General features: G+C 40.8%; 1 protein-coding gene across 4 annotated transcripts in view; it reads left to right on the plus strand.

Annotated features, from left to right (window-relative positions):
• The window catches only part of LOC124264952 (roundabout homolog 1-like), a 72,778-nt gene that overhangs the window by 50,547 nt on the left and 8,086 nt on the right, over positions 1-14,145 (plus strand). For all 4 annotated transcript variants that reach the window (XM_046699734.1, XM_046699733.1, XM_046699737.1 and 1 more), the window contains exons 3-6: positions 90-461; positions 9,941-10,044; positions 13,459-13,639; positions 13,839-13,992. In XM_046699734.1, coding sequence (XP_046555690.1) covers positions 90-461; positions 9,941-10,044; positions 13,459-13,639; positions 13,839-13,992 — 811 coding nt within the window. The remainder of the gene's footprint in view (positions 1-89; positions 462-9,940; positions 10,045-13,458; positions 13,640-13,838; positions 13,993-14,145) is intronic.

The raw sequence follows: 14,145 nt of genomic DNA on the forward strand, positions 1-14,145 counted from the left end.
GACGATGTCAGTTCGCTCTCGAGTATTATGTAAATCGGCAAATGACAAGCTAGAATATGTACCATGAACAATATTTTCCTCTCACCCAGGTACATTCCTGATGTCCTGTGTTGGACAAGATACCTCAATGGCGCTTCCGGAGTTTGTGACTCATCCCCAGGAATATTCGTATATCGTGAAACACAAGCCCGTCACTCTCACATGTGAGGCCTACGATGCAATGGAAATTACCTTTAACTGCCTGGGAATGAAAATGGATACCGAACGCACGAAGACATATGAAAGCTTTGAGCCTGAATCGGGCCGGATTTTAGTAAAGGCTACCTTCGACGTCACCCAGAATGACGTCAGAGGCTTGGAGGATTACTGGTGCGAGTGCCAGGCCTGGAATGGTCTGGTTGAAGGTGGAGAGGCAGCAGACCAGTTCACCCTCAGCCGGAGAGGCTTTGTCATGACCCCATGTAAGTACTTTTGAAGGTGTCAAGTTGCCATGTATTTATGGCATCGTTGGTTTTCAGTCTTTTGTACGGTGAGTATAGTTGACTCAAGAGCTAAACTTTGATGTGCAGTGATGTGTCCAGAAACTTTTGATTGTGGGTCAAAACCTGGGCTTGTCATGATTGTGTCTGTAAGTTTGTCAACACCATACCGTGGATTTCGACAAAGTGAGACCAGTATCCCTTCGGGCTCTCCCCCCACAGTAACTGACGTGCCGTGATGTAACTGCAATACTGTTAACACTGGCGATAAACCCAACTCACTCACTCATTCTCTCATGTTTTTACACCTGCCAGTTGGAAACATGCATACCTCAGCAGCTGGAGTCAATGGTGAACTCCAGTGTTATTGACGACAATCTGACTGAATGATGAATCTAGAAGATTTTGACAATCGTGTGATGGAGATACACGTGGTTGATGGTTGCATATGCAGACATGGAAAAGCTATAGGCCGCCATGACAAGGCTTCTGTGGAACACAAAACTTGATTCCCTCACGAACGTATAGTATATGATACATTTGGTATGATCTGGTGTAAGCGTTAGTCTGTCACACTCAAAATTCCGGGTTCGAAACCGGACGCCGATATGTTTTTTCCCCGCCATGAAAAAATTGCAGGAATATTGCTGAAAGTAGGGTGAAACCATACTCACTCACTCACACACTGACTCTGAATGGGTGATTATCATGCATATGCAGTTGTGGTTGTGTCTATGCGTCATTCTGGTAAACAGTGATGGTATTGATGCCCTCCCGACTCTATTGTATAACGATGTCATTGTGACGTCACTGTGGGTGTTTACTTTAGTACAAACAATGGCTTGCAATCTTATTGACCTACGTGTTATCCCATGGAGATTTCTGGGCAAAATATGTCCTCCGTACCCGAAAGGCTATCCTGTGAGGATTGCTTGGCCACCTACCTGATGTAATACTGTGCCTCTGTAGAGGCATGTTGTTCATGCTATCAACCCCTTGCTTACCTGCATATACTCGATCTGTTACAGGCATCTGTGGATAAGTTTGGGTACTGCAGTCTCAGCAACATTCATTCACTCAATCATTCTGGTTGTGATAGGATCATTAATATTTGTACTGAATTATGTCGATTGCTTCCTGATTTATTTGGGGTCGATGGGGTAGCCTAGTGGTTAAAGCGTTGGCTCGTCACGCCGAAGACCCGGGTTCGAATCCCCACATTGGTACAATGTGTGAAGCCCATTTCTGGTGTCCCCCGCCGTGATGTTGCTGGAATATTGCTAAAAGCGGCGTAAAACCAAACTGTCAGTCTGTCAGTCAGTCCTGATTTATTTGATATGGTTTGAATAATTATTCTTATAGCATTGCTTTAAAACATCCGTTTTTAACGGAATACCTATCTTTTATGATACATTTCAAAGATACCATACATGCATACAACTGCAAACTCTTAATGCCACATCCAGACCAATTAGAGTGGTTCGAGTATAGAACGTTAAGGTTATGTCAAGCAAATGACAGAACTACAATTTTCAAACACGCTTGTCTTCCTATTTCCAATCCGCCCAAACCCCTCCAGCTATAAGATGGCCGGTTTTTACGTTAAATCTGCGGATTATGCGAGGGGACGTGGTTATGAGGCCTGTAGCTAGGATACAGAAAAGGTCTCCATTCTAAAGTTTATTTTGTTCAATCTCATCCGATGGCCATGGAAAGAGGGTGACTTTGAGGATTCTGTAAGTTTCATTCCCGTCAATGACTTCTTGCTTATCGATCTCCAGCCAAGTACTGTTCGCTTTGTCCAAGGATGTAAATGATGTTTGTTTGCCTGGGGATCCAGGAAACGTGGACGTATTACTGTTTAGTGCTTGTGGTTAAGTCTTTGTGGGTTCAAATAGAATTGTAGCTTTTAAATGATTGAGTAATTCAGGATTTTTAGTTCTTTTTTACATTCATTTTATGCATGCAGTTAAAAGTCCCTTTGAAGACAATTCGCTTATTTGGCGAAGTGTGCGTGTCTGCGGGCGTGTTTTGTACCAGTCCAAACCCTACTCATGCACAGTCCACCGACTCCGAGCCGACCAGTCCTTGTCATGTGTCGTTATTGGGAGCGCCTGGCAAGGTAACTGGTTGGTTGATGGTTGGTTGGTTGTTTAACGCCACACTCCATTCCAGCTATATGGAGGCGGTCTGTAAACAATCGAGTTTGGACCAGACAATCCAGTGATCAACAGCATGAACATCGATCTAATTGGGATATGATGACATGTGCCAGCCACGTCAGCGAGCTGACCACCCGATCCCGTTAGGCGCCACTTTTGACTCGCATGGGTTACTGAAGACCAGTTCTAACCCGGATCTTCACGGGTCGTAACACTATGGAAGCGTATTAACTAATGCAAGTCTAAAATATTTTTAGCATCTGCGTAGATAATACTGACATTTCACTTATGATACTAACATATACATACTTGACACTTGAAAATAGATTGTACTTAAATTTATCAAAAATGATATCATAATCTTCTTAGGCAAGAATATGGTATCGAAGTATCGACTTTACTGTTTGAGTAACTTCTGGCTTAATCTATATTTTGTTGTTTAACGCTCTACTCAGAAATGTTCCAGCTACATGACGGGCATGCTTTATTTGGCCCTTGTTCTTATTTCTACGCCGATATACCTTAGTAATAGTACTCTCAAAACCAAATGTTGGAGAAGAATCGCCGTACGTCTCTGTGTATTTAAGTTGTAAAAGGACATTCCTTTCTTTGATGAATAATCGTAAAGGTTTATGCAAAGGTCAGGCAATCTTTTATCCGTGCAATGTCCATTATTACCAGGTAAAGCCAAAGTTCAAAACTGTCGAAACTCAGTAATGCTATGCTTTTGATGTGTTCCCGTGCGAATCAATACAATCGTCGGGTTGAAATATCCTTTTCCCCAGAGATGTCAATTTTTGTCATACTCACATCAACAGCTACAATCAAATTTTCTTTGAGATATCTTCCCTATCCTAAGCACGTGGTATGGCTGACACATTCATCTGTAACTGGTACCACTCTTGGAATGCGCGACTGCATGTGCTGAGACTAGATATCTGTAGACAGTAACCCAGTCTGCCTTCATAATGGTCGGCTAGACCACGTGGAACATTGGAACATTCTTTGCACGCACATTCAACGAGGCCGGATTGCATATACATAGTAAGGGGCGTAGGAGACATGCTTTAGCCCTTACGATGTATATGGTCTGATTGTGAATGTGTCTTTTAACACTTGCACACGAAATATAGACAGTGTCGGTTTCGGAAAGAAGAATGTCCTGAAATATGATACCTGCCTTATGAACAACCGCAACGTTGTGATAACGCACCCTATCCTAGAATGAGTACCCAGGATTCTCTGCTTGCATTCTTGTACACTGAACCGGAATGGTTTACCCTCGACCCGAGTGTGCACCTCGGTCCTACAGTAAATCACATTCGGTGTTCCCCATAATCAATTCACGTTTAGGAATGCCCCCCACAAGTCGCATAACAACACCTGGAGGCACCACCTATTCTCAGCGTGGTCTTGTTCCTTCTCGTATTCGGATCGCGAAATGTGGTTTGAACTATCCTCAGTATGAATTGTCCCGTTCAAGATTAAATCTGGTGGTGTGTGGTCCTGTCCATTGTGCTCAAATCACAAATCAGTTGAAGTTAAGCAACGTTGGAGAGTCCTTGGATGGGTGACCGTGTTTGGCAGCTTGACTCCTGAGAATTTCTAGGACTTCAGTCCTCCCTACAACGAAACACATGTCATACATGTGGTCTCACCTTAGGCAAGTGAGTTTGTACAAAATTGCCTCTGTTCACCCAAAAGAAAATGGGTACCCGGTGGGATAAGTCATATTACTATGACCTTCTAGCGCCTAACAGGCAGCTTAGGTTATCCAGGGAAATAATGTTGTTGTTTGTGCGCGCTTTGAGCATGCCCCTTTGTGATGTGGAGTGTACCTTCATAAGTACCCTCATTATTATTATTATTTTGAACAGAAAGGGAATTCCCTTGACTATAAATAGGATTCTGAGACAGCCCGTAATGGTGAACGTAGTCCGCTTTGGTGGGCGTGGCTTAATATTTATTTTTTACATTCTTAAGAAATGAATGGGAAAACACGTAACCATTTCAGCTAATCAGAATGCATGGATTTCAATAAACAGAGCGAAAATTTGAGTATATGACTGTAAACTCTATTTTGCCATTTACGCCCCATGGAAGCTCTTTCTGGAGATAGTTGAGACTCATTAGTCTTTGGTGTTGACGTTTGTAATATAATAGGAAGGTAGTTTCTTCTCTTTACGTTACATTCTTGGTTTTACCTGCTGTGATATCGCTGTAATATGGAGAAAGCAGCATGGTATATCAACCATCAATTTAACTCACGAATATCATTCGTCTTCTTGCACTGGTATATGATAACATCCACATTCAAAATAGACCTGGAATGGAAGCCGCTCTTGCTTGTAACTAGCACTGACTGGATTCAGAGTAGCTGTATCACTTGCACAACAGACGATCTGTAAGAAGTGATCTTCAGTAACCATGCTTGTCCTGAGACACCACTACTGTGATTCTCGTTGACTCAGCGGATCAATGTCATCGTATCCTAAATGTGGATATCTATGCTCATGATTTCTTTCACTAGATTATCCAGACAAGATTACTTATAGATAGCATTTTCTGGCGTTGTATTAGTCATTTACTAGCGTATCTTGACCCTCAGCTACGGATTCCCTGCACCAGACCGGACAGATTATAGTCGGCGATTGTTGAGCAGAATATGTCATACGTACGGTGTAGTGAGGGTTGGTTTGCCGGATGGTATGGCCTGGCTGACTATGTACCATGGTACTTGACGGTGTCGGCAGCATTCTTACAGACAACTACTGGTTTGACTCGTCCAGGCTCGATTCATACAGGCCACTCTGGTCTAACGTGATGCCTGTAGCGTAAAACTACATTCACTCAGGCTGATCTGCTATTGAAACCAAGTCTGTCGGACTCCCCTATTCCGCCATGGTGTTATTGACCTTGTAGGGAAAGGTCAAAGACCATGTCTAGTCCATTCATTTATACACATTCTTTGTTGCAAAGAGGATTAGGTTTACATCTGCCGCGGTTATGTCTCAAGTGCATAAGGAAATTAGGATATCACTGGGCCGCCTCTGCGTCTCCTTACTGCAATTATACATGCATGTTTCCAGCGGTGATATGTAACACAGCACGGCTGACTTACACACTGTACGTGAGACCCTCGATGTGAATCATGTTTATTCAGATGTTTCGGAGAAGTATGTGTGTTTGTAAACATAGGAATCGGTTTTACTTTTCAATACCACTTGGGCTTGCACACTTTACACAGTTAAGGAATCAAACGGCGATGGGTTTGTACACTTACACAGTTAAGGGAAGACGATGTTTCCTACAACTCTTGTCCTATATGTTTAATGAAGTTCCAGAACCAGAGGATTCGAATCTAAAGGGACGAATCAGCTGACAGAACTCACTGATTTACGGAAATAATAGAAGCTGTATTATTAACAGACACAATAGTTTACCTACAATCACCTTCCCATGTGAGCCTTACCTGAAGTAAGCTACGTAGCAAAACATAAGACATTGGGTTGTGTCAAGTCGTCTAAAATTATCGATCGTAACTGCTCATTCTGATTGGTATATAGAACCACATACGCTCGTATCAAAGAAACGTCAATAAACAAAACCCATTACAGGGAGGTTATCGGTTATTGACAATCTGTAGTATTAAATATATCCCGGCTAGGTCAACCACATCAGAATCGAAAGATTGTCAAGAAGCAAATATACTTGACATTTTACTGTTAGTGTCAGATTTTTCTAAACAACTGAAGGAGCTATTAGGTCATCTTGCGAACACCCACTGTCGTTTCTGGTTTTGAAACTCCTCTGGTACAGATAATACTGATGGAGGCTGGATGAAGGAGGTTAGATTTCCAAGAAAACGATGATCTAGAAAAACGCCAGAGAGAAAAAATAAAATAAATGCGACAAAGTCTGAATCATGAACACATACTTTGACTGCTCTTTGTGAGTGAAGGTACCAAGGTTACCATGCACCATTGATAGCCTTAGAATATATGATTTTGCGCGACCATCATTGATATTGAACCCTTTCACCTGAGGAAATCTAGACTTGCTTTATTTAGGGCTTTGTCACTGGCGTCCCAGTAGGGAAAAATGTGGGGGACTGTGAGACAGACTACCATGGATACATACTGGTATTTTGGACAAGTTCAAAAGGTCCTGTGACAGGTGGAACATACTGGCGGTAGGAAATAAAAAGTGGTTCATAAAATAAGCATGTGGTAGGAAATGCTCTGAGCAGTCTGCAGGTACCTATGAAGGTAGATGTGCATCAGGTGTCTAGGTTACGTGTACAAACCCAGCAGAAATCGTGTTTAGGTGTTCAAAGGGATCAGAAACACCACGTGGCGGGATGAAGCATCAGGGTCGGCGCAGACTAGGTTGGATTCCCAACTGTAGCTGACGCGATGAGCAGACGACCAGAAGCGGTTGCCATTGGCCATTCCACGGATCTGCGTTTGTACAGTACAGACATGCCCGGCTCGGATACCATCATGGCCGCCTTTGATATGATAACCATGCAGCCGTGTGCCATTTCAACAATAATGTTCCCTGTTAGTCTCATTCGTTAAGGCAAACCCGTGGGCAAGGCATGTAGACCTGTGGCAAAATACTTCTGTCAGCATGGCGAGATGCCAGGTACAATTTCCTCCTCAGCATTCTGCCTCTACTTGTGTTGCCGCAATTTGCCAGGGTATTTTAGTCCCTGCAACATGATAATAAATGGTTATGGTTTCGTAACGGCATTCAGCACTTTGTATATCAGAATAATGAGTTCAGAGATGATCGAGTGCTATGATTGTGGGTGACTGTGAAATATTATGCTCTTGATGTATAGTGTCGATTCTGAGAAATGGCGAGACCTAACACTGAAATTAATTCCAAGTCTTGGCATTGACGTCAGGACGTTCAGTCCTAGCTAATGCATCACTGCTTCCAGCAGGACCTGACCAGTAAAGCCTTTCTGAAGAAACATTCTTATCAAGGATGCCCCTTGACCGAAGTCCTCAACTTTTTTTAAAGAATGTCCTCCACGTTTATTTTTACTGGGATCAAATATCTTGAAAACTATTAAATGTATAAACTACTATCTAAGATCAGAATATATATATATCAAATACGGACGACAGAACAATCTACAACTGGCTTCACTGCCAATTCCCTTAACCTTGCATCAAGCCCCTGGTTGGTATGTGCTGGATCAGCAAGCGAAGGTCTGAGCTGTCGGCACACATTGTACGTGCGAATACACAACACAGCACTAATACCTGCTGGCTCGGGTTTGTGCTTTAGTCATAGTTTATGTCCTATCTGCCAGCTACTGCTAGTATCAGAAAACAACGTAGGTAAGAAAAATAGTTGTTTACTCTTACTCCTAAAACATTGCAATGCATGGTGGTGCAAAATGACTACGCTCATTAGCAAGGACATAAATCATATCTACATAAATCATATCTAACTGACTTGGTGAATGGAGCGGCCATCCCAGCAGAATCGGATACATAGCATCTGTGGGGCGGCCTTCGGCGGAAGGGTTGAAGTCAGGCATCCCATTGCAAGGATCTCCTGGTCAGAGCAGATTGTCTGGTCCAGACTCGTTAATTCACAAACCCTGCTTACGCCCTGAATGCGGCATTTAACCAGCAGAATTTTGAGCAATATCACCAGAAATCACATCTGTAGGTCATTTATATTCATATCGGTTTGTTTGACTACTCTACCTTCAGTTTTACTAGTCCATCGACTATATGGTTTTACTAGTTTCATAAACGTTTCATCTTTATTCTATCGACTATAGGTTTTTCTTCAAAACGTTTTCATCGATATTGGCCATATGGAAACATTTGCCGATGTGACGTTAAATATCAACTCACTCACTCACTCACTTGGCGGCAATCTTTAAATAATCTTACCTGGACCAGACAAGCCAGTGATCAATAGCATAAGCATCGATCTACGTAATTGAGATATGATGACATGTGTAATCATGACTGACAAAGATAAACAGCACAAATACGTAGACACTGAAAAACATATCCGAAAATATGCGTTACACTTTGTGTCAAGCTAGGTGGCGTATTGAACAATTTCCAACCTTCGTATTCTGTAGTTTCCTCGACTTTATATGGACTAGGAAGGCGTAATTTAACGTTATTTGTCCGATGACATAAAGCTGAGTTTGAGGCCTGAAGCAATTCGGCTGAAAACACACAAACCTGAATAAAGTTGACCATATATTCGTCTTCGTATAATCAATATTCAAGAGAAATAAGCGGACAAAGTTGATGTCGACGAAATACTACAGTATGCTGATGAAAACAATGTGCATTAGAGATTATCTGCAAGCAAAACAACGACAAGCCCGTTTAAGTCTTACCATCAGCTGACATTAAACGCACGGCATACTAAGCACCAGTTTACTAACGCTCAGGCGCCAGTGTATTTCTTTGATGGTGTGGAAACGCGTAATGATTGTGGTCAGATTTCCACCGACTTCTGTCATATCACTGCACAGGTAGTCAGTTTATGGTAAGGAGTTTATGTGAGCTAAGATTTGTGTTGCCAGAGCCGGAGAACCAATTTTCTGGGTCAGAGGAACCATCTCCTTCCATTGGGTGGTACTAATGTCTGAATATTGTCATGGACGAGTAGCTGTCTTTGGGAAACAGGGTTAATGGTCATCAAGACCCTTTGAGCTTGGCTAATTCTCACTCAGAGTTGATGTTACTCTTTAGACCAAACGAAAAGCCATGTCATCATCTCGAGTTTTGTGATGTCAGATTGAGAGATTAATTGTGGTTCAAGGTCAGCTGTCATGTCAGGTCAAACACATTTGTCATTTGTTTTTCCAAAGATTTTTCAAAAAAGATTTTTCTTATTCTACCAAAGTGTCTGCTGGAAATATTCCTAGATATTCTCGTGGAAAACATCAATATTTTTATTTCGGAAAGGTAAACAAATATGAGGGTTTCTGATACAGTTATTCTGTTTTAGACTGTTGACAATTTGTTGATTGAAACATATATATCCAGTCATCTACAGTGCTACAATTTGAAGACTTGTGCCCCTGAGATGTGATAGAAACCAGTTACGATAGATTTGCTTTAAGTTGCTCCTGCTTTACTAAGTTTTTGCAGCTTCATGCCTAAGTTTGTGTTTAGTGATTAATATATTAGCTTGTCACTCTGGCTGCCCACATGGGTACAATGGTTGAAGGTGTTTCTGGTGTACCTTTTATGTTTCTATTTTCATTGATATTGTAATAATATATTTTAACTGGTATTTTTTCAGATTTAGGAAAATATTTTGGGGAAGAGCCCCAAAGTCAGTCTGTTGAAGAAGATTCTTCTGTTGAGTTGATCTGCGTAGCCCCTGAAGGTCACCCAGAGCCTAAGGTGAGTTGATTCACAAAGTTATATGTAAATGTTGAAAGTTGAGTTTCTTCATCATGCTTTCAAAATTTGTAAGGTGAATATATATACTTTGAAAGGTGAGTTTAACACCATGCAACAGAAATATGTTGTCTGATACTGAAGGAATTCAATCAACATCACTCAGAAATTGTATTGTGTGGACACAGATACACTGGGACACATCACCTAAATAAACAAGGGACAAGTGACTTTTAGAAGCTGGTATGATGAAGAGGAACACATTTTTATGGATGGACAACTTCTTTATTGCAACAGATGCAATGTTTTGGTGTAGATCCTAACACCGTCATCCTTTTTCTTTCTTGATGGCTCTATCATCATTTGATTGATAATGGTGTTGGGATCTACACCGAAACATCGCATCTATTGCAATAAAGAAGTTGTATATCCATATAAAACAGTGTTGTTCTTCAAGGGACAAGGGACCTACAGAAAATGGACAAACTTTAGGATTGTGCAGTGAGCATGTCCTGCAGAAAATGGACAAACTTTAGGATTGTGAAGTGAGCAAATACTTGCAGATAAAGGGATTGACACCAATACCATCCTTGAAGATACAGCACTAGGGAATGATGTCCCATCCTATGCCATGGTAACAGGTGGGCAGAAGAGTTTTGAGCATGGCAGGGAGAGCCTTGAAGATGCCAGCAACACAAGAAATGATCCACGGGTTGTGTTTATACTGACCAGCGAATGACTAGCTAGTTGAGAAAGCATTGCCAAGGAGAGAGTGTTTTCTATTATGTCAGCAATAAAGAAAGATCCCAAGCTTCTGACATATGATCAAAAACATGGCCGACACATGCTTCGTGATAATCAAGCTGTTATTTGGAACTGATCCACAAGGGTTCTTCAAATGATTTGTGACTCTGGATGTTCACCACTTCCAGACCAAACAACAATTAAAACGGTAGAAGCATCAGACATCTGCACCACCAAAGAAGGCAAAGACAGTTCTGTCAGATAACTGTTTCTGGCCTCCATGTTCGCATGTGCCAAGATTTTCTTGATGATGGACTATTAAAGCATATTTTGCTGCATTTTGGAGACAATAATAGGAAATTAAGACCTACAGAAATGAGAAACTAAGAAAATGTGTGCACTTCTATTTGGACATGGTCCCAGTGTATAAATCAGTCATTGTCATGGTTATAGTATGACCAGAAATTATTGAGAATTTTAGGAATATGTTTAATTGGATTTCTAGTATAAACAACCTTGACCAGCTATCAAGTGCTTGGTTTCATTCAAGAGAGACAACTTCGTTAATCCTTTTTCATTAGTTTGTGAAGAGTTATCCCCCTTTGTTTACTTGCTAGCAGACGACATTTTCAGTGATCCTCAGTATGGATGATTTAGAGAAGAGGAAGTTGATTTTAGAGTATTATAACAAGGACATCAGATCGGCTAAAGTGATTTCAAGTAGAACAGGCATCCCTTTGTCCACTGTTTATCGTGTTTTGCAAAATATTGCAAATGGATATGGCATTGAGCACCAGGGAGGCGCAGATAGGCCAAGAAAATTGACTGTCGGTGACAGGAGGCGGCTTGGTATTCTTGTTTCTAAAAACAAACGAAGGAGTTTAGAAAACTTAAGGCTGAATATGATTGATAGAGGAACTGTGGCTGTCTGTAAGGAGTCAATTAGAACTGAGCTGCATGCAATGGGTTGGCAGAAAAGTCGAGGAATTCCATCACCGATCATGAAACCTGAACAAAAGGAGCGAAGGTTGAACTGGTGCTTACAGCATAGAAATTTTAACTGGGACAATGTGATTTTCTCAGATGAAAGTTCTGTGTGGCTGTTTCCTAATACACTGAAATTCTGGACCAAACAAACTGAAAAACCTTTGTATCAGCGCCCAAAGTACAGTCCGAAATTTAACGTGTGGGGTGGCATATCTGTGTTAGGGGCAATGCCCCTCTGTGTATTTGAAGGGAATATGAACAGTGAGCGGTACACAGATATTTTCGAGGGACATTAACTTCCATCTGCTCACGTGTTCTATGGAAATTTTGGGATTTTCCAGCAACGACCCAAAACATCGTTCAAAGCATTCACAGGCCTGGTTTCGGACCCAAAATATGACATTATTAGATTGGCCAAGCTATAGCCCTGACCTAAATCCAATAGAAAATGTTTGGGCACTTATGAAGGAAAGTGTCAATAAGAAAAATCTGACAAATATTGCTGAAATGAAAGAAGAGGTGGTCCGATATTGGGACAGCGTGGACCACGACTTTCTAACTTCTTTGATCAGTAGTATGCCCCGCTGCATTGAAGCCTGCATATCTGCCCATGGTGACTTGACAAAATACTAACTGTTCACCTGTCTTTGAATCTGGAGTTATGTTCTGCTAATATTCACATTTAATACGTGAGTAATGAGTGAAAAAAATATAAAAAATTACAATCTTAAATTCTCAATAATTTCTGGTTGTACTAACAATCATCAAGTGTTGCTTGAACTCAGCAGCCACCTTATTGTCCTCATCTGGCTCCGTCAGATTTCTGTTTGTTTCTAAACTTCAAGAAAGCTTAAGCCATAACTCATTTAGACTGAAGAATGATATCATAGCAACTGAGATTTTTGGACTTCCAATAGGTGTATGAAACTGTCATAAAATCTCTTATACACTATTGGTAGATTCAGAAAATTTCCAGTTACGCATTGAAAAATAATTGTTGCGTACAAATTACGGATTTAAAGTGTAAGATACGCAAAAGGTTTAAAACATATGTGTACGAAATAAATTTATAAAAATCGCTTGCGTTATGAAAAAGACATCGGTTGCTATATAGTTGTACTGTCAGTGTAGGCAGGATGAGTGAGTTTTTATGAAATCATTTCCATTATATTTAAGTTGGTTTTGATTAGGTATTACATAAGGCAGAACATACCTGCTTAGTAAACTTACTCAATGACATAATACTTAGCTGAGTAAAATCACTGAAATACCCACATATTTGAAAGCAGGGGGTAACGGAAAATGAAATACCCACTCAACATTCATAATACCCACTCCAAGAAAATACAGTGGGTACAGTACCCACATGAGGTAAATCTTATCTGGAGCTCTGTAGATTTGTGGAAGAGGATTGTGTGGGAAAATACATCATTTTTATATCACTTGGTGAAGTTGTTTGTCAGACCCTTATTAGTGTGTTACTTCACCAGAAATACAAATACCTGTTCACTTAATATTACTTTATTATTTGACTTTGTCAGAAGATAAGGCTGCATCCTTCCAAAGAGCGATATAGGCAGGAAACTTTTTCAAATTGTTGGTGACTGCGTGATATTTTCTTAAGAAAAAGCTGGAGACACATTCTTTGTTGATTGTTGTGAAACAGACAACATCTTTTACATTCAGATCATATGGAAAAAGAACGGCCATCACCTTCACCCTAACAAGGATGACAACTTGCTGATCACAGAGTCACGGTCACTGGTCATACAGAACTTCCAGATGACCGATGAAGGAGATTATTCTTGTGTTGCTAAGAATTTGGCTGGCAAAGTTGAGAGCAGCATTGCTACACTTACACTTCAAGGTATGTTTAACTTCAGGTCAAGTGTCAAGATTATATCTTTTTTTAAAGCTTTGTAAATGTGAAGAAGTTTTGATATCAATTCAGTGGTTAAGGTCATACACATAATTAACTTAAGAACTGAAGATGTGAGCAGGGAGACAAGTCTCACTCACTCACTCCTTGTCCAAGATTCACAAGTGGTAATGTTCTTTTCTTTCAGACTACATTGTAGCAGCAGAGACGAATCTGATGATGGCTGATGAGGCTGACGAGTCTACCTTCCTCCAGATCCCAGAGAAAGAGTACTACACAACAAAGGATACACCAGCAGCCATTACTTGTGCTGTCAAAGGAGCAGAGTTTCTGGAATTCAGGTGAGCAAATTATTTATGAATTGAAACCCTGAGACCGCCCAAAACAATTATTTAAAAGGACAAGATACCATAATATTGCTTCAGTTGCTTGCACAACACTTTTTATTACTTTTTCAAATCATAAATTTGACACACCATAGCCAGGGACATGGT

This window comes from Haliotis rubra, unplaced genomic scaffold (genome assembly GCF_003918875.1).
Source record: "Haliotis rubra isolate DU_JTF1 unplaced genomic scaffold, ASM391887v1 Scf951, whole genome shotgun sequence".
NCBI classification, from domain to species: Eukaryota; Metazoa; Mollusca; class Gastropoda; order Lepetellida; family Haliotidae; genus Haliotis; species Haliotis rubra.